The sequence below is a fragment of the Anopheles darlingi genome, chromosome 2 (genome assembly GCF_943734745.1).
Source record: "Anopheles darlingi chromosome 2, idAnoDarlMG_H_01, whole genome shotgun sequence".
In the NCBI taxonomy this organism is placed as follows: domain Eukaryota; kingdom Metazoa; phylum Arthropoda; class Insecta; order Diptera; family Culicidae; genus Anopheles; species Anopheles darlingi.
The window spans coordinates 43,671,488-43,699,053 of NC_064874.1; the positions used below are offsets into that span (position 1 = coordinate 43,671,488).

The 27,566-nt window shown below is 48.1% G+C and overlaps 4 protein-coding genes and 1 non-coding gene across 7 annotated transcripts in view; 3 read left to right on the top strand and 2 right to left on the bottom strand.

Moving 5' to 3' along the window:
* Positions 1-293: 293 nt before the first annotated feature.
* On the bottom strand, positions 294-2,816 carry LOC125949464 (chorion peroxidase). Its single transcript, XM_049676475.1, has 3 exons — positions 1,868-2,816; positions 1,071-1,800; positions 294-990 (listed from the first exon to the last, which is right to left on the bottom strand). The coding sequence occupies exons 1-3, from the start codon at positions 2,814-2,816 to the stop codon at positions 294-296; spliced, it is 2,376 nt and encodes a 791-aa protein (XP_049532432.1).
* A 316-nt stretch (positions 2,817-3,132) lies between these two features.
* LOC125949277 (chorion peroxidase-like) lies at positions 3,133-6,089 on the top strand. Its single transcript, XM_049676179.1, has 4 exons — positions 3,133-3,268; positions 3,673-4,135; positions 4,250-5,341; positions 5,405-6,089. Exons 1-4 carry the CDS (start codon positions 3,133-3,135, stop codon positions 6,087-6,089), a joined length of 2,376 nt encoding a protein of 791 aa, XP_049532136.1.
* Positions 6,090-13,871: 7,782 nt separating this feature from the next.
* On the top strand, positions 13,872-20,565 carry LOC125949265 (lutropin-choriogonadotropic hormone receptor). Of its 3 annotated transcripts, none has more exons than XM_049676155.1 (9): positions 13,872-14,609; positions 15,513-15,587; positions 16,130-16,195; positions 16,281-16,349; positions 16,459-16,533; positions 16,617-16,734; positions 18,439-18,998; positions 19,071-19,991; positions 20,169-20,565. In XM_049676155.1, exons 1-9 carry the CDS (start codon positions 13,963-13,965, stop codon positions 20,563-20,565), a joined length of 2,928 nt encoding a protein of 975 aa, XP_049532112.1. In that variant the 5' UTR covers positions 13,872-13,962. The 3 variants fall into 3 exon arrangements, with proteins under 3 accessions (XP_049532112.1, XP_049532114.1, XP_049532113.1); XM_049676157.1 differs by having other exon boundaries at positions 20,239-20,389; XM_049676156.1 differs by lacking the exon at positions 15,513-15,587.
* On the top strand, positions 17,730-17,801 carry Trnaa-cgc (transfer RNA alanine (anticodon CGC)). Its single transcript has one exon. It is a non-coding gene; the product is annotated as a tRNA-Ala (tRNA).
* A 2,655-nt stretch (positions 20,566-23,220) lies between the features above and the next one.
* The window catches only part of LOC125949272 (dopamine D2-like receptor), a 30,072-nt gene continuing 25,726 nt past the window's right edge, over positions 23,221-27,566 (bottom strand). The window contains exon 7 of the mRNA XM_049676172.1: positions 23,221-27,518. Within this exon, the coding sequence (XP_049532129.1) occupies positions 26,325-27,518 (1,194 nt within the window). The 3' untranslated portion in view covers positions 23,221-26,324. The remainder of the gene's footprint in view (positions 27,519-27,566) is intronic.

The following is a 27,566-nucleotide window of genomic DNA, read 5'->3' on the forward strand; positions in this document are numbered from 1 at the left end:
TAAGGAACATGAAAGGCTTTTGTGACGCGCGCCACAAGGCTCGTAGGACCAAAAACCTGTGCTTTCGACAGATTTGGGTCAAATCGATTTGGGTTGAAATTGGTTTCTTGGAAACTGGCAGTTAGAAAAATTTTGGAAAAGGAACAGATGAATGATTAAATGATTGACCTTTTGTGTTGCCGATACTTCGACACGATGCTTTACTTTAACAAACATAGAAATGTTTCGAACAATAACTACCATAAACATAATTAAAAAAACAAATTTTCAAAACAAAACCGATTGGACTAACACTAATGGCCACGCCAGGCACTTAATTGGATTGCCGGCAACGAATGGCACGGTACGGGTGGATTTTTGTGTTCGCTCGGATGGAGAAACACATTCTGGGGAACGGAAAACGCCTCCGGATGATCGATGTTGGCACAAATAACGGTGGCGAGTGATGCCTTGCCAATCTCTTGCAGTTGATCCACCGTAAAGTGTCCCGGATTGTGTTCCGGGCCATTCGTATAGTAATAACGATCTCCATACTTAAGCCGAGCAAACTGTTCGCTGAGAATGGTAGCAAATGTGGCACCTACCAGGGCACCACCAGGTGCCGGTGGTTCCAGCAGTCCTCCGACCCACAGATCCACATCGTCCGGTGAATCATAAACGCTGGCCAATCGTTCACCGGCCGGTCCGAACTGGTGGAAGCTTGTGATGCGCGGCAAACCGGCCCATTCCCGGTAATCGTTGTACGGACGGAGCGCATGATCTCGTCCACGCTGGATGTTAAGCGAGGCCAAGTCTGATCCGAACGGATGGTGACCAGCAAACAGTAGTCTCGTTAAACCGTGTGTGATCGAATCGTCAACCTGCTGCAGAGGTTGATCGATCAGTGAGTAGAGTAGATCATCGAAGAAGGAACGTTCTAGCAGACGGGAGGGATTGAGAAAAACGTCCTGTATTGGCACCAGTTCCGAGCGACGATGACGATGCTGGATTCTGTAGAACAGGTAGGGAAATTGAAAGTTTTAATGAATATTAAGGAAAAAAACTCGAATTTTTCTCGACTTTTGACTTACAAGAAAGCTCCATCGACGGTTGAATGCCCAAAACGGAAAGCGGCACCAGTGAGCTCGTTGAGCACCAGCGGTTTCACATCGGGACTGTACAGTGCCGTGTGACCATGGCCGAAATTATCCAGCAACCCATACTGCCGAGCCGTATGATGACCAACGATCGCCGGGAGATAATCGTTGTAGAAGATTTTTTGTATTTCTGCAATCACGATGCGGCGCGCCTCCTGATACAGGCGCTCATCATCCCAGTGCTGGTTGATATTTGCCAACTGAGCAGCGATACGATTGTGTTCCCGTAAAAACAGAACATGCACCTCGGTGAGGGAGATGATCTGGTTCGAACGATCATCACCAGCCCGGAAACAGGCGCTAGCCCATGGCTCACAGGCTCCCTGTTGGTTCTCGAAGGGCAGCAGCTCCTCGCCGGACGGAAAGACACTTTGCAAACGACCACCGGTGAATGTACGCAACGAAGCGGCCGTTTCCGGATCCGATCCGTACACCGTTGAGCCATCGATGAAATGAGTGATCCTGTTTAGCTGCTTGCCATACCCAAGCTTACACTTTCCCTCCCTGACCAATGCAAGGCGTACAAAATTAAGACACCGTATACCGAACTTGGAGTAGAACGGATCGTTTGGGCTGACCGTAATGGGCAGACAGGCGAAATGAGCCTGCTCCCAATGTATTGGGCCCGAATGATCCGGCAAGCAGCATTGTATCTCTTCGTTACCTGCACAAAATTAAAGACGCAATGGAATAGTTACTCGATCAAACAGGCTATCTGCCAATATTATTACCCTTCCGTACACTGGCACTGCGCGTAAAATCGTGTGACATGAACTGTCCGAACTGCATCAGCAGTAGATTAAACTTGGGATCCGGTCGATCATCGTCCGGAAAGACGACCACCGAGATGTCTCTTGCATTAGGCAGCAACCGTCCGGTGACGGCCGAATGCAACCGTGGAGCCCAAACGCCATCTTCGTAAGCCGGCGGTAGCAATCGCACGAACGGATGTCCTGCAGCACCCCAACTGCTGCGCTCCGGAATCGGATTGTTGCAGCTACCATCGATGGACCGATATCTGGCAGAAGGATCGCAAGGTTTCGGTGGAATGCACCGTTTGTGCAGCTTCTTTCCATCTTCGACATCGATGCCATCTTGTAGCTCGGGCGCTTCTTTGGTTAGGTTCAGTGCCTCGACCAGGGAGCGCACTACAAATACATCCTCATACGCTTCATGCTGATCCTGAATGGCGTCTTCCTTCTCTCGCGGTATAAATGGTGAACCGTGGAATCGGTGCACAAGCGACGCTTCGGTCATTTTTGGCTTCCTGTTCTTGTTGTCGAGATTCTTTTCGATCTGTACCATCTTCCGTGCGTACACCCGATGCCCTTTCCGGACCGCGTTGGTTAGCAGCTGATCGGGAATTTGATGCTGCAGTGAGCGCTTCACTCGTTCCGACGTCTCTTGCGCCACCGGTCGACAGCAAATACCTTCCACGCCATCAGGAGTTGTGCAGAGGGTCACGGTCCGCTTTACACGTGGTCCGTCTTGTGCACAGAGTATCCGTGGAAGGCACTGCTCATGCGAGGAAGCACAGCCCCGGGATGAATTTTCCACATTTTCCAGCTGTGCCAGCACGACTACCACACTGGTTAAAATCAACGCTAAAACACTTATCCTCTTGATGGGAGGCATTCTGACGAACTGGTACCGGTACGAGAACGGCCGTACGAAGCACATGCGGTGCTTCCTTGCCAGCAGCGATCGTTGAACTGCTTCGACCGGAACGAGCAAAAAAACCGAACGAATGACAGTCTACTGCTGCTGCTGGTGCTTCTGGGCAACTGATTAGCTCTTGGCTCCCGGAAACGGCCGTACGCAAACTAGCGCTTGTCCAGCATGACAAGAGATGGCGTTGACTGGCGTACGGCGGTGGCGATCCCTATACCGAACGCACCACGCATGTAGTCGTCCCTTGGCAGTCGCAGGAGTCTGTGTTAAGCTGAAAGCTGATGGTCTTGTGCGAGGCCACAACTCGACGTAATTAAATAAAAAAATGTCCTATCGCAGAGCTGTGACTGTCGTTGGATTACCATTACTTTTGGCCACATTACTGCTGCTGTACGGTGTTAGGGTAATTGTAACAATCAACGTCACTCACTCTGACGAATTGTCCGGAGCGGTAGAAGAAGGTAAGCGAACGAAGAGCAAACGAACGAACGAACCAACGGCCTTGGTGGTACAGGGCTTTACGGATTTTGTCCCGTGACGAGGTGTTTGTGAGATGCTGCTAGCTCTGCCTTCATTACTATACAGTTCAATGAACGTTTCCTTGGCTGTGCTAAGCAGCGCTACGCTTCCTTTTGCCAATCGATGCCCGATGATTACAGCATCTTGGCATTTTTACGTTTGAGCGCTCTTCGTTTTGTGGGACTCATCTGGTCCTTTATCGAGAACGAGAGGCTAATCAAGTTAGTAAACGATTGAGGGATTTGCAGGGGTTTATTATTTGAAATCACCAAACGTGGATTTATATGATGCACCAAAAGAGGGAATTATTCAGAATTTAATCTCCTTCTTCTTCCCACAACCACAGCGCAATGCCCCGAACAAAGCATCTGTGTTCCGCTGCTCCAGTGCCCCTTTGTCGACCGAATGGCAATTGTAGAGTATCTATCGCGGCCGGCCGTATTGAGGGCCCCATCGGAGCGTCGTTGGCAGCGGGCACACTGGCGTCGGTGTCAGCTGGATGAAGACAAGTTTGCTGGTATCTGTTGCAACTCGCTGGTCAAAAGTGAAGCCACTCTTTCTACAGCTGAGTCGGAGCAGGAGCCGGAGCCTCCACTACCACACACTATCGAAGATGAAGTTTTACAGAAAGCGCAGGAGGTAGCGATGCGAAAGTTGAACCGTTTGCGGATTAACAACGACCAGGGTCTGTCTCACAAATCGTCTCCTGTACAACCGTTTCACGGAAGTCCCGATCACGATGCGCTTCCGAAGGCGGTAGTGTGGCAAGGTTTGCACGATGTGCTCACTTTGCAAGCATTGCAAAAGATGTAAGTATCTATCGGGATACCGGGATTGTCGTTTACTGTACAGGCCGTGTGCGTGTGTGTGAGCGTTTAATTTCGAATGCATATTCAATGGATTTCGTTTCATTTTCATAACAGAAGCAACGGCACGGCGCCACTGGATATTCGACGATCGAAGCGCTGTCTGGTGGGACCGGCGTGTGAGAAGACACACTCCCGGTACCGTTCGTTTGACGGGCGATGCAACAACATCGAACCGGGAAGGAGTCGCTGGGGTTCGGTTGGCTACCCGATGGAGCGGGTACTCGCACCCCTGTACGACGATGGTGTTTGGGCACCACGGATGAAATCCACCACCGGTCGCTACCTTCCCTCGGCTCGAGAAATTTCCAGCACGCTGTTTGCCGATCTGTACCAGCCACACTCGCGGCACAATGTGCTGCTGATGCAGTTTGGCCAGTTTCTGGCACACGATTTTTCCCGCAATCAGGCACTGCCGGGCACGAGGAAATGCTGCACCCCGGATGGATCGGCAAGGTTGAGGAACGCTTCGTTCGGTTGTATGCCGATAGCGGTTCGGGAAGGTGACGATTTCTACTCCCAGCACGGTGTACGCTGTCTGCACTTTACGCGCACGGCCATTGCACCGATGGACCAGTGTGACAGCAAGTACGCCCGCCAGCTGTCCAGCGTGAGCCATTTCATCGATGGTTCTCCCATTTACGGTAACTCCAAGCAGGAGGCACACGCGTTGCGATCACACGAGGGAGGTCGCTTGAAATCGATTAAGCATCGTCGCTACCACAACGAACTTCTGCCGTTTGATCGGACGGAAGGATCGTGTGAAAAGTGGGCCAAGATGTGCTTCAAAACGGGTGACGTTCGATCGAACCAACTGATTACGCTCGTGGCCGTACACACATTGTTCCTGCGCGAACACAACCGCATCGCACATGAGTTCGAGCGACTTAATCCACACTGGAATGATGATACGATTTTTAAGGAAACGAGAAGGATCGTGATCGCACAGCTGCAGCACATTGCGTACGCCGAGTACCTACCGAAGATCGTTGGTCATCGTTTTGTGTCGGTCTACAAGCTGCATCCGTCGGGCAGGGCAGATCCGGGATACACCTCACACTACCGGCCGGATGTGAATCCTTCCGTTTCGAGTGAGTTTACGGTAGCCGCGTTCCGGTTTGGCCATTCAACGGTTCCTTCCAAACTGGAGTAAGAGTAATTGGCCCCGTGAAGACGAATCGGATTCGGGATTAATGTCGTTTTTTGTTTCAGCTTGAAGGACGGTTCGGTGGACACTTGGCACACCTTTCTCGATCCAACGCGGTTCCGCGAGCGCACCTTCTACGATGAACTGTTCCACTCGATGCAACGCCAACCGATGCAAACCGTGGACGATCAGTTCTCGACAAGCGTAACGCGCTTCCTGGACGTGCAACCCGGCACCAGCCACGGGAAGGATCTGGCAGCCATCAACATACAGCGCGGTCGGGATCATGCACTGCGACCTTACAACGATTACCGGCGACTGACCGGTAAGCCGCCCCGGCATGATTTTGCCGAGTTTGGCCCCAAACATGGTCCCACGCTGGCCTCACTGTATGCAAGCGTCGACGATATTGATCTGTACGTGGGCGGCATATTGGAACCACCGCTCGAGGATGGTGTGGTCGGTGAAACGTTCGCCGAAATTATTAGTGATCAATTTGCTCGGTTCCAGCACGGTGACCGGTATTTCTATAGCAACGGCCCTGATACGAATCCGGGCCACTTTACGCAGGCCCAGCTGAGGGAAATACAGCGTACCAGCATGGCATCACTGATATGTGCTAACGCAGGTGAAACGCACCGGATGTACGTGCTGCCGGATGCGTTTACCGTACCGCACGATGACAACCGACCGGTGGTGTGCAGTTCACCGGATATGCCACGCCTGGACTTGAGTTGGTGGAAAGATTAATTACATTTCCCAGTGTCCTGAGTGTGTGTTCGATATTAGATTAACTGTAGCCGTAGTGTCGCGTTTATGTGTAGCTCTATATTGATGCAAATATAGAACCGTTTCACCGCAAATTAATTATTTTCCCAACTGATCGTTAAATCCAGATTATGATCATTAAACGAGATTGATCAGTCGCCGCTTACGGCCACAACAAAGCGTTGGTGGCGCACCAGTTCGGAGGTTAATATCATCCAACCATCCGCGAATCGTTTATTTGTTCTGCCATCAACCGAATGCTATGTATGCACAATCCGGACTGTTAATTTCACGCCAATCTACTGCTGTTGCTGCTGCTGCTGTTGCTGGTTCTGTGATTGTTGCCAATCGTAAAGGTTGTTTAGAACTGATGCCTGACTTGATTAGCCGGGACCATGCGGTTATTTACTTCTGCCTCTGCGAAGGAGCGCGTTTTCTCCGCCGTTTTGTTCTCTCTGTTTGACTCCCTTTTTCCGTTGCCGTTGCCGACTCGCTGGTCGCCGCGTTGTGTTTGCCGTTCCTCCGCGCTCGCGCGCTCCTACGGGCCATGTTTACCTTCATTCGGCTTCGGCTGGAGTGCGCGGTGGTCGGTGAGGGCGATACAAGAGGTCGCCGCCGTCGGAGAAATCACGAAATGTGAGCCCTCGACGGGAAAGCACGCTATACGCGCTGTTTCGCCACGCTATGTTTACGCTGGAAATGATTTACTCCACAAAACCCCATTCCAGCTGGTTTATTTGGAACGTTCTTTTCTTTCGTGCGCTGCAATGCGGTTACTAGCTTTGTGGTCTTGCCAGGAAGCAGGAGTGATGGAAAATATTCACCGGAATTTTCCGGACCACCAGTTATCTAGCTGTAGCTTTTATTATTCTGGTATACACGGTACTACCACTAGGGATGGCTGCACTCATGTTAGCCCGTAATGTGGAGATTGTTTTGCTAGAAATTTCCCCCAACTAGCACGATGTATGTGTACACATGCTTGTGTTGAGCTATATAGAACCGTTCTTGTGGAAAATGCATCACAGTTGGCAAGGCCTTATTTGATCTTCGACAACCAACGCTACCTACACTACTCCAGGCGCAACAATACATCTGTTTTTGCGGGATAGTCTGCCAACTCGGTGCAACAAGTGGTTCTCGGTAGGTGGTGAGTGAAAATTGAAGGGACTACCGGGGTGCGGAAGGGTACACGGTTTTCCACAATGACCCAACGGGTGGCCCACGCACGTTTGCTTTGTGCTGCCACCATGATGATCCGTGCTATGCCCGAGTCTAGCTAGCCGAGCACTGTGTTCGGTCCTCGGTGCCGAAAGCCGATCTCGTTCTATGGTGGGTGTTCATTCCTGTCCATCCGGGCATCATCCTTTGGCTGCAACCAATTGTTGTCCGAAAAATGTGCATGAATCTGCCGTTTTTATGCCTACCAGAAAGTCCATTAGCATGGAGTGACCAAGGGGCTCTATCTTGGTTTATCCTGGGGTAATCTTTTCCTAGACTGGAGCAGACTACAGAAAACGTATAGATCCAGCCCCTCCGATTGCCACCTATTGCGTTTTTGGTAGTGGAACCGCTTTTTAAAGGTGCTAATTAGCATCCTTTATGCAACTGTTTGCACCACTGGGTATCGGAGTGTGTGTGTGTGTGTGTCCTCGCGCTCGTTTTTGATGGGACAGGGCCACGGGAACCATGGGGATAAACAGATGGATACGGGAGGAAGGAGAAAATGAGACAAACATTTCGTTAATTGATTCAGCGAGCGAGCCGCCTACCGGATCAATCCGGATCGCATTACACGCCAAAGTCGGCATTGGTGGTGGTGCCCGTGATTCATGTCGTCTTTGTGAATGGCACGAGCTTTCTAGAAGCCAACCGTAAAGAATTATAATTAATTATCGCTGTTGGCAGAAAACAATGACGAATTTTGTTGATGTTCCAATGCGTTCACAAATAGCACCGGCAATAGATTGATCCAAGGTTGCAGTGAGCTGTGCCAGGTGTTGCTCCTCCTTCGAAGATAGCAACCAGTGCCTTGGTGTATCATCATTTGCTGCTAGCTGGCGTTGATTTGCGGGCGGTAGTTGATGGATAAACAAATTTGCTAGAGGCATGAATGGAATAAAAAAAAAAACGAAATACTATGCGTTCCAAAGCCACATGCCGCATGCTTCCAATGAAAATGAAGTTCAATTTGGCTCTTGATACCGATGCCACATGCTCCGATGTTTGCGTAAACAACATATTCCTACGTTTTGTAATCTAAATATCATAAGCCCCGTACTAGGTGCTAGGGAACTGACGCTATAGTCGATGTTGTGCTGCTTACATGTTTAGTAATTGCGCCAAGCGACACTAAGAATACTTCCGGCGAAATTGCGAAAACCAATAATCGGATTCGAATGTTCTGACCGTGGCTAGTGCGTTGTTAAGCAATAAGCTGATTTTGAAACATCGCCTTTCGCGGTTTTTTTTTGTTGAAGCGGAATGGCGCGGAACTTTGAAGAAATTCTTTTCCGAAAAATATCAATTCACAAATGCCATTTCTTCCTCCTGTGAAGGTATCTAGAAAGCGGGAAAACAATGTTTCACCATGGTGCACCCCATCCCTATCCCTGGGAGGAGTGTTGTTAACGAGCGCAGCAGCATCATCATCATCAAGCATCCGATGGAGCGAATGAACCTGTACTACTGCACGCCAAGCGATCCGAATGAATAAATATCGGCCACTACGAACGGAACGGAATGAACACGCACAGACTCATCATCATCGTCAGCGCCGTCGTCATGATCATCTCTCGAACGTTGAGGTAAGATGGTCGCTGGTCGACAGCATCGGCCGCAGTCGGTGGCAGATACGGGGACCACCTCGGACGCACTTTTCCGGGATCCGCTCTCCGGTGGTGGTGATGGTTGTGGTCGTGTTAGTGTTTAACGCTGCCGTAGCACTGTGATAACGTGGAGCTGGTGGCTCACAAGCAGGCAGGCTGGCTGGCTGGCTGCTTACTGTGCTGCACGCCAAGACTGTTGTCGTTTGCCTTCGGCGCGCAACAACGGACGACCGCGCGCGCGCTCGTTCCGCAGCTGTTCCGGTAGGGCATACCGTACCGTGTCGTGCCATGCTGGTATTCGGTTTCACATTGGTGTTAATTGCCTTTATCGAGCTGTCCAGCCCACAGCGAGAAGCCTAGCGTTGGCCACCCGTTCAATTGGAGGTGGTTTTAATTAGTGAAGTGAGTTAGTGGTTCGTGCTGCAAAATTAGACCCGATGGAACGGACGAATGGACGGACTGGACGGACTGGAGCGGGAGTTCGAAATACTTCCCCAAGGTCCAGCCTACTGGGACGCTCTTCGCAGGCAGGCCTCTAGTAACGTCATTGGCGTTCCGAGCTCTCGATCTCGAGGCGCTGCAGAAGCTGTTGCATTCGCCCGCGGCATCCCAGCATTAGCCCTAATGCCCTTACACCCGTGGTGGTGGTGGTGGTGGTGGTGGTGGCCGTCTCAACCGCAGAGATCTGACCAGCAGCATATTGTGCATGAGCCGGGGAGGGGAATCGGTGACAACGAATTAACCGCTACCTCGGATGCCACCCATCTTTCTGTGCCCGTGTCTGTGTCAGTGTGTGTGTGCACGCGGGCGCGTGTGTGTGTGTTAATTCAGAAGGAAAAATTACCACCGCGGTGTTAATTTCCCATGTCAATGAATTGATTTTTCTCGTGTATTTTTAATGCTGGCGAACTGGTGAAGTCTGTTAGTCTATCATTGTTCCGCGATTCCGCAACAGACCAGCGTACCCAGCCAGAGCGCGTTGCCTGTGCGCTCCAAACGATCGGTGAACAGAGTTCCCTTTTTGGTCGGACCGGCCGGGGGTTGCCTTGTGCCGGTCCAGTGGAATCGGCGAGCAAATTGTGTCCGACGACGACGACGATGTCGACGGTCGGTCTTCCCCCGTCGAGGGTAGCACGTTCCTTTTTTTGTGGAGGGGGAGGAGAGTGCGTGGAAAGTGTTAAGGCCAAGCGGGCAGGTGGACGCATTATGTCCTCCAGGCGCGGTACGAAAGTAAACAAATCCCAGACGTTGGTTGAATGTTTGTTTGCGTGGATCGTGCGATCATGATCTAATTTTATGGCAGCGATTCGACAATTGAGAAGTGCGCGTTCAACACCGATACCTTTTGCCTTTTTGCGCCTTTCATGTTGATGGCGAGCTGAAACTGGAAACGTTCCAGCTTGGAGCTGCTGCTCGGCTTCGCAACTTTGCTCGGGTGAAGATGTGGTGCTGGCAGCATTACTGCAGGAAACGTTCCATTATGCAACAAGTGGTGCACCAGAGAGTTCTCCAAAGCTTTGCAATTAGTACTAAGCCAAGTACTTAGTCTAGTACGTTGTTCATGGGATGTTTCTGCTCCGCTCGGCAAGCGCATTGCAATGAAGAACATATTAAGCTGTCATCTGCACTAGAACAGAGCGTGTGGGCCGCCCAACACAAAAGCTTTTCAAACACAAAAGCATGATCCTTGCTAAGAGTGAAGTGAAGTGCAATGTTAACTTTATAGTGCTGCAGTGAGTTTACATGTAAAGTAATCAGTTTTGGAAAAGCTCTCTGTGTTGACCATGCAGCTTAACGTTTGAATATACTCTTTTGTCCTTATGATGGCTGTTATACAAGGCACAACCTTTGAGATAATAGTTCACAAATGAATGTGAAGCAGTTGACACCCTTTCACCCCCTCGGCATTTGATAGTGCACTTGACGTATGGAGTCGTATGAAAAAAAAATACAAATCATACCCTTGACTAACCGTAAACACACTTTCCAATTGAATAGATGTGCTGTGTATCGTAAATAACATATCTCGCATGACATTCAGGCGCATATGTTACAGATCGTTAAAGATGAAACGACAAACAGCTTCCATTGCAACTATGACAGTGAGAGCCACAATCAACAACGCTCGATTCACTCGTCCAAGATGAGTAACGAACCACTTTGCATGCGATACTTACATGAGGCACTCCTGGAGTTCATACCTGCATCATGCTCTCGAACATTCTCTGAAAACTTTGTCCAACGTTTCCGAAAATGCGTCAAACTCACACATCCTTATACAGACGAACACATATTATCGATAGAACGATAATTCGTTGTCGCAATTCCACGAATCGTTCGCTTTTCAATAATCGAGGATCGAAAATGTGTGGTTTCAGCTCATTAACTGAACTCATAGCATTAATTGGAATTTTCTATAAGGCATTAAATGGCACTAACGTGAGGCAGCTATTTTTTGCTACATAATATAGCACCAACCACTCGGAAAAACAGTACATCAACCGGTTTAATTAAACGTATTTTTATGGCTTTTCTCCGTTGACTGCTAGCAAAAAGAACGGCAAACATTTACTGTTTACTCAGCCGGTTGGGGATGTCTGTACCTAGGCCCCTTTTTTGGAGAAGTTATTTTTGATCTTTTTGAACCTTAGACCGAGCTAACGAAGGAAAGCAGAACCTTAACCGAGCAACAAAGGAATACCATTTACAGATAGTGAATGAGCGATTTCCACTCCATTTGCCCTTTCATTCCTGATCAAATATCTTACTTTTGATTTAGATTTGATGAATGTGGAAACATACCATGCTCCGTAGCTGTGGCTGAAAATAAGTTCTCAGTTACCTTTCGGGGAATCATAAAATAAGATAGTCCCTTTTAACTTAGACAGCACCAACGATCCTTTTATCAAATGGATTTTACTATTGGTTTTATCCATAAAAATGTCTAGTGGATTGATGCTGTTCAAAACTGAAGAAATGTGGTCAACGAAACTTATTACATTTGTTTCACCTGCATAAGACGCAACAATCGTGGTACAACCGTCTTTAGGGGAAGTCTACATTCTTTGCGATTATCGTGAACCGCACATTATCAAAGAGGATGCTGCCAGACGTTGTAAAACGATAACCCGCGTTCGATGCGAAGGCTCGGTACTCGCGGTGTTCGAAGATAACGAATTCTTTTATGTTTCTCCTAGGGTTATTGAGCATTTATTGACACAAGACATACTTATCGTGCCATGGGGTGGCTGGCTCCACCATCACTTTGCGCGCACGACATTAGTAGGTCAATCGAATTTACGATTCGCCACGCGTTACACGTGCTACGTTTATCTTCGAACGAACCGTTCGTTTTGCTTTAGCGACTTTGTCGCACCCCTTCGGTTGTGTTTGCCTTGGAATAGAAGAAGATACTCACAAAATAAGCATGTTGTGTTGGGCCATATGTTACAGTTAGTGGGAGTACGGGAGAACATCCTCTTCTGCAAAGCCTGACATATCAGAGGCCATTAGTTTTGCAGCCACCTGTGCATCAACCAAGCAGGATTGTACGGTAACGGTTGCGTAGGAACCAAAAGATCCAACGTTAATCTTTCTTTGTGGACGGCTTTCTTTTTTACTCAAGGTGTAGCATCCTTGTTACAGCCGTATTAAGTAGGAAATGTTTTATTATGTGATTTATCTTAGGCTTTCCTAGATGGGTCTATGCAGTGAATATACTGTAGATTCTGTTGCGGGCTGTAGAGAATTACCAGATAACGTTCAACAAAACTGTTACTTTCTGTTGTGTTGCGCAAAACTTCAAAAGGGGTTTAATGGTCGAAAAATCAATCGATTCCATCGATTATTTTACGAATAAAAGCATAAAATTTCTAGTCCAAAATGCAGTTTTGCTGAAAATGCTACCGCGTTGAGTAGGAAAAACGAGGCTATGCTGTTTTACGCCATTTGTGTGATACGTGGAACCATCCCCTGTTGGACGTCACTGCTTATCCGTGTATTAATTGAATTATTATTTTTCCTGTGACTGCAAAGGCTTTTCGGCTGGGCTTCGGAGTAATTAATATCAATTTTATTTACTTTTTTGTCATGATGTAGCTGCTCAACATCATCCGTTAGATCGAGCCAAAATTGAAGCAATTTTAAACGGTTTTTACGACAAAGGCGTTTCTCAGAACGCTAAAGTTGGCGTTTTATGACAAAAAGCTCAAACTCGCTGTTCACATTGGAATTGCGTGGCGGTTGGTCGAAAATACTCGAAAAATACCACCATACCAACACTTATTCTATACCTTATCATATCATGCTCAATAGTTTAATCTACACGCTAAAAAGTGATTACCAGGATTAAATTGAAGATGCAACGCTGGGTGGTTTGCGTTGGATCCTGCGGTCAGTGTAGAAACGTGCACAATTTGTAGACTTTTACCAAAACGCCAAATCAAAAGGTGATTGCAAATGAAAATTTCATGGAAGCGTGAACGCTATGTATACTATTATGAGTGAACACTTTCATTTAAAGTATATGTGATACAGACAAGTTTTACCAGTAGCGCTCATTTTTGCGGTAAAAATGTTTTTATTACGTTAATTATGAACCACTAACAGTTCGATATTTCTTTCCAGGTTACAGTAGATATTAAGGTGGTAAATGAGGCGTGTCTCTCAAGTGTGCAAAGATTCGTTGATTGAGGTGATACGCGTAAGTTGATAAGACCGGCGGATCGCGTGAAACAAAATATGACAATCAAGCTGGATGCCGATAGGACTCGATACAAGAAGCATGAACACACGTTCCGGCCATCCAGCCTACCGTTGACTGTGTTTGAGAACGAAATCACGTGAAGGGTTGTGTCGACACTCGATCTGGCCTACGCGAAAAGATCCTGATTAACGGTACGCGAAAAGATCCTGATTAACCAGAGCCCAAGAAGGATAGTGAGAAAAACAACCGGTCGCTCGCACCGGTCAATGCTGACCCCCCATCCCGGTCGATGTGAATCCGTTCGAAAAGCTTTTAACAAATAATGACAGTAAGCTCGGGACCAGACGCAAGGAGACAATTTGGTTTAGTGTTTTGTGTGTGTGCGGCGTTGCTGGTGGTCGTGGTGAATGGTCGCGCAGCAACCGACGAAAATGCAACAGGCGCTACTACGATGAGCACCGAATATCGCCAGTTGCCAGGGCTAGTGGGCGATGCTGGCGCTGGTGTCACTAATCAATCCTGGCCGCCGGAGATGAATACGACCATCAGCCATGGGGTGCCTCCGCTGGCGGAGTTGCTTCCCGAAGGCTCGGAAGCGGCCAGTGTCTCCGTGACGGCATTGAAGCGAGGACAATGCCGCTGTTGGAACTCCTCGGAAGAAGCGGTGGGCGAAGTGCAGTGCCGCTGTCTAGGCCATTCGATCTTGCGCGTACCACAGAAACTGACCAGCATGCAGCGACTAATACTGGAGAAGGTGGGCATCAAACGGTTGCGTACCAATGCGCTGACGGTGTACGCGGACACGCTGCAGGATCTGCTGCTCATCTACTTGAAGGATTTCCACCGCATCGAACCGGCCGCCTTCGCTCGGTTACGGCACCTTCGGACACTCTACATCGCGCACGCACCGAAGCTGGAATTTCTCCCGGCGGACGTGTTTGAGGGCATCTCGACCAAATTGAAGACATTGTAAGTATTGTCTGGGGCTTTCCTGATGGACCATTCGTGTTGTCGTGACGGAAACTTCGAGGCAAACATGTTTTTACTGTCCGGCAAAAAGTTCTTTGAACGCGATATCTTTGTCCGTAAGAACGGGAGAGGGGTTTAAGTGATTGGCACATGCCGGTTTTAATGAAACGAGGCGGTCGTTCTGTTCCACGTGGATCCATTTTGAAACCATTAATAACATTCCGTGGGTACAGAGTATGGAACGTGTAGAATGTGGTGTGCATAGGAGGCAGTAATAAGTTATCGAACAAATAACTGCGGTAAATTCGTGGAAAAGTAGAGAAGGAATGTTATTAAGCAAGAAACCTTAACATCTCGACACTTGCACCATTGCCCTTTCTATTAGTTAGCTATTCTATTCTGCTCGAATAAGGCAATCATACGGCCTTCCAAAATTACGGGGAACTGTACTCGAAATTGAAACACGAAAATACCTCACAGACAGATTCTGTACTTCAAATATCGGGCATCATGCAGCGGTGCATAAAGAAATGTCCGTATGGCGCGACTCCTAATTCACCGGAAATACACGTGGCCTAGCACTCCCATAGAACAAACCTACATGTTTAATATAACGCCCGGACAGCAAATTTTCCGAGGAATTCCAATATTGGAATAATTCCAATTTCAGCCCAGCCTCGACTGCCCACTGCGATGCGACTGTCGAACTGTCGGGCACAGGATAGACATCGTGGCAGAGCATCACACCATCACCTGGATTCGCGTGTCGCGTACATTGAACTCATTAAACTGTGTGTCCAAATATGTTTCATTTCATGTATCCCGTTTTATTCATTTTCTCGTTGCTCTTCGGTCGGTACCACTTCGGTCGGGGTCACAACGCTATGCAACGGTACGGAATAGGCGGATTATACACAGCGGACTACTTGCGGTGCCGGATTTGCGGGTGCTGTCCGATCATATTATTATGCACATGGTGTGAGTAACGCAATGTCCCGCAACGGAGAAGCGAGAACATCATTTCATCATTTGTACATCATGATCGGACTCACTGCATGCGTGTTGCGTATATGTGTGTGTGCGTGTGTGTGCGCGTGGTTGTGCGCAGGGATGACATATTACTGAGGCTCCTCCTCCGCGTTGCTCCTCGAAACAACTTCAATGCCTAATTGGGTTCACTTCGTCTGGGTTCGTCTAGGAGCGGTGGGTTTTCTGTTACCAATTTCTGGCCATCAACCTCTGTCTCTGTCCGTCTAATGTTTCGCTATCATCCTGCTCAGCTTTCCCATTATCATCATCGCCATCGGTGTACCTAACTGTTCACTGATGATGCCAACGCTTCTCATCCCATCTCATGCGCATTCACTTTGGCGTTCTAAGTATGATATTCAGCTTAAAGCACAAAGCTCAGTTGGTTGATTGTAAATACTTTAACATGATGCTTTTACAAACAGATATTTATGGTGTTTCTCTTTTATCGTCATTTCCGGCGATTTACTGCGCGTGCTGCCTTCGAGAAGCGACTTCGATGGTAACCAAATCCGCGAGATCTACGAGAAATCCATACAGCTGAAGACTGACGAGTTGTAAGTGTGAGCGTGAGCATTTCTACCTACTCCTTCCGGTTTCTAAATAAACTCATTTTACCATCTTTCCGTGCTCCGTTTACAGGACTCTCGACAACAATGCGCTGACACAGATTCATGGCTCAGCGTTTCATGGTTCAGAGATTGCAAAGCTGTAAGGCATCCCCTTAAATCCAACACCGTAGCTTCGTAGGCTCCACGTTATTCTTAACTCAAATTTAATCTTTTCTTCTCTTTCCTGCTCTCCGCACATTCCGACGAAGGAGCTTAAAGCAAAACTTCCGACTGAAAGACGTTCATAAGCTGGCCTTCGTGGGAATTGGCAACATTAGAGAGCTGTGAGTGTGCTGGCGATAGCAGAACTCCTAGCCAGTCCTGGCCAGTAGCGGTATGTGCTAATCGACAAACTTTTCTATCGTAGGGATCTTTCTGGAACTGCCATCGAGGAGCTTCCCACCGATGGGCTGGCGGAGCTCGAGGTGCTTCGCATACAAAACACACACTCACTCAAAACCATTCCATCCGTGTATAACTTCAGGGTAAGTGATACTTATATGTTATGTTAAGCTTTCATACTGTCTTCAGTTATGAGTTAATTTTAAATTCCTCGATTCCAGTCGATCTCAATGTTTATTTCTTAATGCAGTCCATTAATGCAGTTACAAAGGTGCGATTGGTTGATATTTTGCGGTATTGTTTAAGCACATTATGATTACACTTTCTGAGAATTGCATCAAGCATCGGTGCTTCGACACGCTTAGCGTGTTTTCCCACAGGATTTTGCTTTTTTTTTGGGGTAGTGTTCATGGAGCGGATGAGGTTATGTGTAGATTAAATTCTCAAGCAATGAATTTAGCTGATGAGTCAATATGCAATTGTTTTTCTATAATAACCTTTTTAGGTCAATCAGTGTTGTTAAGAAAAGATATAACTTTTAAAGATATTAAAAAAATTGTTATAATTTGAAAAAATATAGAATTTAGTTTGATAGTATGTTTTAAAAGCCTACAAGAAACTCTATGCCAAATGCCAAATACCAAAATGACTGTAATGAAATGATTCAAATGAGCTAAATGAGCAAACCAAATTATCCAAGTTTCAGTTAAACAGCGCCCAGGCGACACACAAAGCGAATACTTTCACGACTTTCAAAACACAACACAAGGTCACTCTTTACATATGATTTGACAGCTCCAAAACGTGTGGCAAGCTCGTTCTCACTTGCTCGCTCGCTACACGTGCATTTCAGTTATCGCGATAACTTCTCGACGGATTTGTATGGGATGACGTTTAATTTAGAAGTTTTCGTCGAGAACTTCTCCAACATTCGTCGTCGTTTGGAAGCAATTTTAGAGCTGTGTGTGTGGTACAACAGTTTGATATTTAAAGCTATATTTTCCACGCAGCTGTTTCATGATTCTTGAATCCGTTTGGTGCTTTTGACGTACCATTTAAGATCAATGTGTGCTCGACACTTTAATGATCATCATTTTAGCTACGTGCCGGGATTTAATTAAGTCGTTTTGGACAGAGCGGGGATGTAGCTCAGTGGTAGAGCGCTCGCTTCGCATGTGAGAAGTCCCGGGTTCAATCCCCGGCATCTCCACGGCTCGTGATGCGCGTGCGTCTTTCGCGATCGCGCACTTTTTATTACCTGAGCAGGACATGTTACGCTTTTGCATTAGATGACACTTTTTCTATCAACGAACTTAAGCTTGATTCTATATGAATTGAACATGTTAATTGAATGTAGTGCCAACACTTTTCTTATGAAAACTCGATTAAGTTTGTACAGATTAAGTGTTTAAAATCTCATATCGATTGGTCCAGTAGTTGTTATGCTGCGATGGGCACAGCCTTTGATAACGTAGGTTTTGGGAAACGAGCTTAAAGTGGCGGTTTTTCAAAAATCTATATTTTTGTCAGTTCTGCTTCGATTAATAAAAAAAATCACATCACAATCTTGAAAGGATTCATGGGAATATGTAAAAAGTTTATGTGGATAAAACAAATTCAATACCTTAGCCCTCATTAAGGTGCTCTGAGCGGTTCTCACTACTCTCATAAATAAAAACAACAGAATTATTCCTATATGCTGCGCTATGTTTTGTATGTTTCTCCTCTCCTTAAAAATCCATTTTCCAAGTAAATTCCTTTGATGATAGTTTTCTGATGGTTTTCCTATCATTGTACGGCATCTCGTTGTCCTTGGTAACTCTATACAATTTGTTCATCTTCACCAGAACCTGCGCACGGCATTTCTCACCCACTCGTTCCACTGCTGCGCGTTCAAGTTTCCTGCTCGCCACGATCCGGACGCACATGAACAAAATTTGAAAAAATTCTACGAAGTACAGGACGAATGCATCGCCCAAGGATTTGCTACGCCTCACATCAAACTCGAACCGCAGGCAACGGGCACTAGCACGGAATCGCCGCCACCAATGACGACCGGTTCTTTGGAGGGCTCCGAAGGAATACGTACCCGCAAGCGTCGAATGGTGGACTTCCGCAACTGGTTCCGATTGACGACCTACGATGATGACGATCGGCACAGTGGCCATGCACGTGAAACACTTCGCAAAGGCATCGACCTGTCCGAGAAGCACATGGGCGAAATCGTGGACGATAATCTGCAGCCTATCACAGGCCTACCGGTACCCGGTGATGGCGACAGTCCGGGACTCGATGGACGCAGCCTCGGCGATGAGCTGTACTCGGACAATCCACAGCCGGGCGTATTCCACGATACGGTGGCCGAAATATCGTCGATGGAAGCACTGTGCGGTAATCTGACTCCCATGTATGTGTGCAACGAACCGGCCAGAGCCGCCCGATGGTATCGTCCATAATCGCTTTTCCTTTCGTTCGGCAGGACTTTCGACGTGAAGTGCTATCCGATGCCGGACGCACTGAATCCGTGCGAGGACGTTATGGGTTCGCACTGGTTGCGCGGTTCCGTCTGGGTGGTGGTGCTGCTGGCCGTGTTCGGTAATGTGGCCGTCGTCGTGGTGCTGTTCTCGAACCGGAGCGAACTGACCGTGCCCAAGTTCTTGATCTGCAACCTGGCGTTCGCTGATCTCTGTATGGGTCTCTATCTGCTGCTGATCGCCTCGATCGATGCGCACTCGATGGGCGAATACTTTAACTACGCGTTCGACTGGCAGTACGGGGTGGGGTGTAAGGTGGCGGGCTTCTTGACCGTCTTCGCCAGCCACCTGTCGGTGTTTACGCTGACGGTTGTGACGCTCGAACGTTGGTTCGCGATTACGCACGCGATCTATCTGAATCGACGCATCAAACTGTCGGCTGCGACGTACATTATGCTGACCGGGTGGTTATACGCGATCACGATGGCCGCGATGCCACTGTTCGGTATCAGCAACTACTCGTCCACCTCGATCTGTCTGCCGATGGAGACGCGTGATAGCTGGGACATCGCTTACCTGCTGACGGTGCTGGTCGTTAATGGGTGCGGCTTTGTAGTGATCGTCATCTGTTACGCCCAGATTTATCTTTCGCTTGGCAAGGAAACGCGTAATGCGGCTCGCTCTGCGCACAGTGGTGAGATGACGGTCGCGAAAAAGATGGCACTGTTGGTGTTTACGAACTTTGCTTGCTGGGCACCGATCGCGTTCTTTGGGCTGACGGCCATCGCCGGCTATCCGCTGATCGGTGTCAGCAAGTCGAAGATTCTGCTCGTCTTCTTCTATCCACTCAACTCGTGCGCCAACCCGTACCTGTACGCGATCCTCACGATGCAGTACCGGAAGGATCTGTTCTCGCTGCTGGCCAGGTACGTACGGGCCAACGTTGGCCCCACCATTGCAATCTGCTTCATGCGTTTAACAGCTTCGCTCTCTACTCTTTTTGCAACCTTTTTACCCCTACGCTGAACTTTACGATTTTTGGTTTTCGTCTTTTCGTACACACACACACACAAATGCGCACACGCACGCATACACACACGCAGCTATGGGCTCTGTACGCAGCGGGCCGCACAGTACAAAATGACCTATTCGATGCCAACGAACACATTGCAGGTTGCGCCGGCACGCGGTTCCGTGAACTACAACAGCAGCGCCCAAGGGACGATCACCTCGACGGCCGGGCTGGGCGGAATGGCTGGATTAAGCAACAACAACAACAACAACAACTGCATTGACATGGCCTCAACCACCATTATTACGGGTAGCGGCAATGTGGTCGGAGCTAGCAACGGGACCAGTCCGATCAATGGTCGGCTACAGCACCGTGGCAGTGGCAACAGCGTTACCTTCTCTACCAACAACGGTAACGCCAACACTACGAATAGCACTGTCCAAACCGTTCAGCTGCCGGGCGAACAGGAACAGGAAACCTTTCTCTAGGCTGCATCGGTCTTGGTTCGGAACGATATTGAATCTCACTGGCAGTGCGCCTGCCCGGAATGTTACGCAAACAAATATGCAAATCGACAGAAAGTTGGAAACAACAAAAAAAAAACAAAAATAAGATGTAAACCAAACCAGGCCGGTGGCCGAGAGTGGCCACTAATGGTGCCAAAGGATCGTGGGGGACATTATCTGTGTTTTTTTGTTCTCTTAGATGTTATGATGTGTATATGTACTGTGGCATTTGCAAAGGCTGAGTGTAAGCGAAAAGACATGCTCATTCCAAGAAAGCTTGGTATACCAAGCGTAAGGATGGGGGACATTAGTGAAGGACAACACCGAATCGCGGTGGGATAGGGAGGGGAAAGAGCCAGGATTTAAAAGAAATAAAGAAGGAACTGCTGTATCTGTATTATATCGGGTCGTCCTTTTCTTCCTGCCAAGACGTTCCAACAGAAAACTTTTTCCACAGCGCGCGGCTCAATCGCTTTCGTCGTCCAGGTCAACAGCAAAGAAATTATGAAACTAATTTGGACTTGCTCTGTACATCTGGAAGCTGGCTGAACAATCTTTTAAGGGAGGTCTCATAACGTCACGTCTGAGTAATTTCGACATACTACTCGCATATCTTCGGGAATTTTCCCGGTTTTTTATCGTCTCTTATCGCCCGATAAGTATGCTTCATTACTTATGTACAAGAATTTGTACTTCGGACTTATATACCCTCTCTGATAGAACGCTAGCAGAGATGGTCCCTGACGTGTTGAACCTGCCAGATGCGCAAAAGACTCATCGGTAGAGACAGGTACCTTCACTAACATACCAGATACGGAAAAAAGGCTTCGACATTCTCAAAACGTTTTAGAGACTTTTGAATCCACCAGAAATATATATTTAAGATATCTATTCAGCGATGTAAACAACAAGAAAATAAATTAAATAAATCAATGGATTATCCATCAAAAAGGCAAGTATTATCGAACGTCATATCCTTTCAGAGTAGAAAAGTGTGAAAGTTGGTAGGTTACTTTTGATTGATTCATATACAAATGTTAATCAAGGCATGCTTGGAATTTGCTTTTTGCTATTAGTTGGTTAGTTATATGAATTGAAAACGGCTCTGTTCTCTGTAGAAATGATTTAGTAAAAAGTCTATGGTCTTGAAGACGTTAAACGAAATCTAGTGATGATGATGATGATGATGATGATGAGAGGAGTACTACTGAATGTTGTTTCGCTTTATTCGTTTCGTTCGAATAGTTCAGCAGCTCAGCGCATAAAATGCATGCAATTTCTTCGTACAATAAACGATGGAGACGCCTGGTGTTTGATTTTTCCCAAAGCTTTTATTCGAAGCTTTCATGAGGGGAACTCGCATTCGCACCGCAGATGGATTTTCCATGAAAAGCGATAGATGGATTTTCCATGAGCGTGGCGCTGCCTTCAGCATAGATTTGAAATTGTTGTTTTCACAAACAATTAACAAGGACGCAGGAGAAATAGTACTCCGAGTAATACGTTTTGAGAATTAATCGTTTTTTTATTATTCTGTATCTTTGCATGCCAACGCTGGTTAGCACAGTTGTCCGATGTGTGAATTATGGTATACGTATATTTTTTTATACATGAAATTTTCGATTAAAAGTATATCTTACATTTTATTTTTGAAAATGAATTGAACTGATTGATTTGGAAAGGGTAAGGGAACGGAAAGAAAGAACGTTGTTGGATCTAAAATTCCTTGATCTAACTGGCCACTGGTCACACATACACACAAACAGAGGGCAACGAATCCAATTGCAGTCAGCCGTGTCAACCGAATGGACGATCAAACTTTTCATGTTGCCCCAATCAGTCATTACCGCTCGCTTGTTTCTGCTCAATTGCTGTTCGCATACTTTTGCTGATTCAACCCGTCTGCCCCGCGAACGGATAGGGTGTTTTTTTGGGGAAGGGGAATGATGGTCAAACGGCCAAAAGGAAAATCGGTTACACTGGTTGCCCAACGATGGCACTAATGTGGTAACAGTTGTCACATGTTCGGTCCATTTTCCCAACGCCGTCAGCGCCACTTCGTTCACGTTGGACGCTGTACGCTTGCACCAGGGCGTCGGATACGGCGTACGGCAGCAGATCATCGATGACGCGTCTCCTCCTTCCCCTAGAAATGCTGCTGATTGGATGGGATGGGATGAGAGAAAATCGAATAAAACGACATTTCCGACAGCATTTCAAGCGTAACGATGCCGCGTTCTCCGCGTTGGAGCCGTCTGTAACCATTTTGGGAGACGAAGGACTTGCCGGGATTCTACGAAGGCTAGGGACTGCGAGGTGCTTGTGTTCTTGAGCTGGTTTGCTCAAAAATCTCCATGCTTTTCCACGGATATGCAAGAGTAGCGCACATTTCTCGGACATCTCGCTTGAGCTCTTCACTCGAAGCGTCTAGTATATTGAGCGAAACAAACTCAAAGCGAAGTGGAAGCCAAGATTCGGAATCGTACGTACGTACGTGCGCGTCGTCCAAGCAAACACAATACACACATATACAAACCTGTCGCAACACGTCGCATTTGTCGTATGGTAATTCGCGAGCCACTCGAAGTGCCACTTTCCCGGAATAAGGCGAAACACAAACGGGGAGTGGGGAATTGTTCAGTAATCCTCTTTATTTAATCCATTCACACACCAGCAGCAACAGATAGCAGCTCTTCTACAACTCGCTTTCTCTCTCTCTCGCCGGAACATAAACAAAAGCAGTTTTCCTTCGTTCGCGTATCATCGCGTAATCCACCGGTGGCCTATTTTGCTAGCGACCCTTGCCCTCCCCCTCCCTGGCCGAATCACTGCATTTAATTGTTCCGCTCCGGTGGTTGGGTGGCGGTGCTTTGCTTTTGTGTTCTTGTGTTCGAGCGGCGAGCGCTTTTAATAACAATAGAAGTGATCATTTCCCGCGCGTCAACGCACTTTTGTGACCTTTCCTTTCCCGCGTTGTCGCTATGTGTGTGTGTATGATGTTTTGTTCCTTTTTTTTTATTTGTATTTTTTTCCAATTTTCCGCTCCAATGCTTAGCCGCCACGCAGCGTCCCACATCACATGGAGGCGCGCTGTCAATGTAATTTCTTGCTTTCACATTAGTGACAGCGACTCACTCAGCGAGCAGGCCAGTCCGTGCGACCACGTGCGAGTGTGAGAGTGCTCTCATCGGCCGTTCACTCGCTTATCCTTTTTTTCCCTTCCTTTTGTTCTCTTTGGTTTGTTTAATTTTCCGTTCAAACATGCGATCCCCGTCCCGCTGTATGGTGTGTGTGTGTGTGTGTGTGTGTGTGTGTTTCTCTCGAGTGTGTCTGTGATGTTCTGTTCCGATCGAAAAGCCCGATTTCGCCGCCGCTGTCATCAAGTCTCGCTCGAAATCGATGATTTTCTCTTTGTTAGGGGTTGGGGGGTATCCTGCTTCTAGACCCTTAGTGCTACGCGAGTCGTTTGCCAGCCGAATGCTTACCTACCGGAGCATAATCGAATGTCGAAAATAGGAAGAGGAACACGGACACGGACGAGGGATGCCAGGGATTCATGGTACACTTGTTCCACCTGTGGCAACATTTTTGACCTGACAAAAGGCAAACGAAGGATGATTCTGATTTGAATCGCGATGATTATGCCGCAGCATGATTGGATCAGCAATGGAACCGATTTGCAGCATACAAGGCAGACAATGCTTTAGGTAATTGTGTTCGTGTAGCAACATACATTCAAAGTACGAAAATAGAGTGTTTACTCGAAGTACAGCCCGCTGAAGGCTCTGAAGGTTGATAATAATGATTCAGTCGGTTGTGCTTGTGTGCAACATAAGTGAAAAGAAAACTGAAACAACTTCACAAAACAGCGTTTAAAGCGACGCATGTGAGCAGCAGCGTTCGGTGCGAATGGTTCTAGTGTCCTTCGTCCTTCGTTACCAGCGGCATGGCGGTTGGCGATGCATTGTTCGATTGTTCGACGTTATTACAGATCGCCGCAGCGTATGTTCTATGCTGGTTCGTCGCATAGAGCGTCCCTTTCCATCACCATTTCACACAGCATAAAGCGTGAAATAGAGCCAAACAAAAAAAAAGCAGGGCGGAGAAAAACGAGCCACCGAAAGAAGAAAAGGTGTCAAAAGGATAAAGCCAACAACCGAGCAGGGATGGGTTGCAAATACCCGGCCCCGGTGATACTTCACTTTTCATCCATTCTGTCGCTTCACTCTTGCTTCGCTGGAATTTGAATGAAGAAGTGCCCCGTGGTAGAAATTCAAAGTAAGTGCTTTCGCGTGCGATAAAAAAAAAAGGATGAAATGGAACACCTGGCCAGCCGGGAGAGCACCGCAGAGCCGCTGTCAGCAGACTGCCTGGCGGAAGGCGGCTTCATCGTGAGCGAACGAGACACTAGGCGTTGCTGTGGCAACATGATGAATGGTAGGCTGGCTGGACAGACAAGCGTCTGTGTATGCAAGCATGGTTAGACCGACACACCCGGCATGACCAAGCAGAGATGACGGAGATCGGCATCGGCATTGACGACGCAAATTGTGTGCGAAATACTTTCAATGTCAGACTGACAGCCTGTGTGTGTGTGTGTGTGCCTTGCGTGGTCGCGACGCGCTATGCATCGGTTCCCCGTTTTGGTTTGCACACCAGGACAACATCCGATGGTGATGGTGGTGATGCTGGTACGCAACGCCATGCAACGCGCAACATAAACATCGTTATGGATACACAAAAGGACATACGGCGTGTGGTAGAAGATTATACGAATCATCGTGTCGAGCGGTAACAAAGAACCACTCTTGCTTCGGGATCGGTGTGCCCGGAGCATATGCTCGTGCTGTGTATTTGCTGCCATGCCCATGCCTACACGTGCAGCATGGATGAAATGGATGAGGAGGAGGTTATCAACGTTCCAGTATCCTGTTCCAATAGCGGGTGGGTGGAATCAAATCAAACAACATGCTTCCATAGCGAACCGAATGGAGGTAAATTGTGGATAAAAGCTTTTTTTTTTCTCAGCATCAAATCTTTTCAATACAGCAATGGGAATGGTGAACGGTACGTACCGGAGTTTACGGAGGGCCGGTAACAAGACACCCTCCCCGGTGGAGGAGGAGGGAAACTGTTGCGATCGTTCGTTTCAGAGGTTCGTTTTCATCTGCCATTAGTTTGCGTGTACGACGCGTGTATAGACGATGAGGTTTATGTGCAACGATGGGATTGTATTTGTAAATGATAAATGAAGGTGAACAGCAGAAATGGACTTGATGTTCGATCTTTGATCCGAAACAAATCCATTGGATCGTTTTGAACGATCCGGAAACTGGCGAAATGGTGCTCCTTTCCTTTCTTCCTTTTTCGTGTCCTGGCAGCTCAGACTTCGGTGAGTTGTAGCGAGCGATCTGTCATCCAATCCGCCACCGGCCTTGGTCATTGCCCATTTGATCAAGACACGGAGGATTTGGACACCCCGCCCGATAGTGTGTGTGCCGTCTCTCTCCGTCTCCGTCCTGGTATCTTGCATCTGATTTCAGCGAATAATGTCTTTCTATCGGGAATATTCGATGGCCAACAGGTGCATGGATTAATGGAGCGACGACGAGCTCGAGACACACACACACTCTCTCTCTCTCTCTAACAAACATCGGAACGAAACACACGAACAGACAGACACGCACACTCCTCATCATCATCGACACATCACCAACACCTTACTAGAGAAGGCCATCCCCTCATCGACGCATCGACGGTTGATGCATGTTGCCGAACGGAGCTTTCTCGCTGTTGCGGAAAAAGCGGCGCAACGTTAGCCGCCAGAAGGCGGCCCTGAAATCGACGCTGTAGAACGCGTAAATGAACGGATTGATCGCACTGTTGATCCAACCGAGCCACGTAAAGAACTCGCTCAGCTTCGGTACCGCCCAATCCTTCGGCAGGAACGGTGTAATGATGTAGTGGATAAAGAATGGCAACCAGCAAGCGATAAACCCACCGACGACGATGCTCAGCGTTTGTGTCGTCTTGTTTTCTCGCTTCATCGACGAAATCCGTGACGACAGTGACTTCTGGTGGACTCGAATGTTGTTGCCGGACGAACGAGCTCCGCCACCACCTCCGCCACCACCGCCGATGAGCTGAACGGAGCTTCCGGTCGTGGTGTTGGCGAGCGATGTGTTGATGGTGTTGTTGCGCCGCAATGCCGTCGCTGCCATGGCCGCCGTCGGTGCTTGATGATGATGATGATGATGGTGATGATGATGGTGGTGATGATGATGGAAATGTTGTTGAGGGGCCGCCGCGTGGGTCCCTCCTTGAGTGGCGGTGCCACCACCAGTTGCTGGTGCCGGTACCTTGCTGGCCACCACCGCTGGCGATGCGCCACTTGCTAGCGCTCCACCGGAATGGGTTTGCGGTTTTTGGGTTTGTTGATTGAAAATGGTGCTTCCACCGGACCAAAGGGGGGTCAGGGGGGATGACGGTTTGCCGACAGAGCCGGCACCACACGAGGCCACATCGGTCACCGTCGGACCATCGGGCGCATCCGGATTGGTGTGAGGTCCATCATCATCATCATCGACATCGACATCATACGGGCCGACGCATGATGTGGCCACTCCAGCTCCATTGTTTTTGGTGTTTAGTGGCCCGGCCACCACCAGGGTTGCGGTTTTGTTCGGGTTCGTGCCAGCAGCGGACGACGAGTTCATGTCGACCAGCTCGTAGTGACCGTTCTTGTGGTTCTTCCTTGTGGCGGATGACTTCGGATGGCCACCACCACCACCGGTCAGTACACTCTCGTCCAGCCCGTATGCGGTCGTTCCGGTGGACAGCTGGGATGAGGAACGCTTCCGCTTCGGACTCAGCGGTATCGGATCCTGCTCCGACTGATAACCATCTTCCTCCGGTTCCCGGTTGCGATGACTTTTCTGTTGCGGGAGACAGAGCCAGAGAGAGAGAGAGAGAGAGAAAAAAAC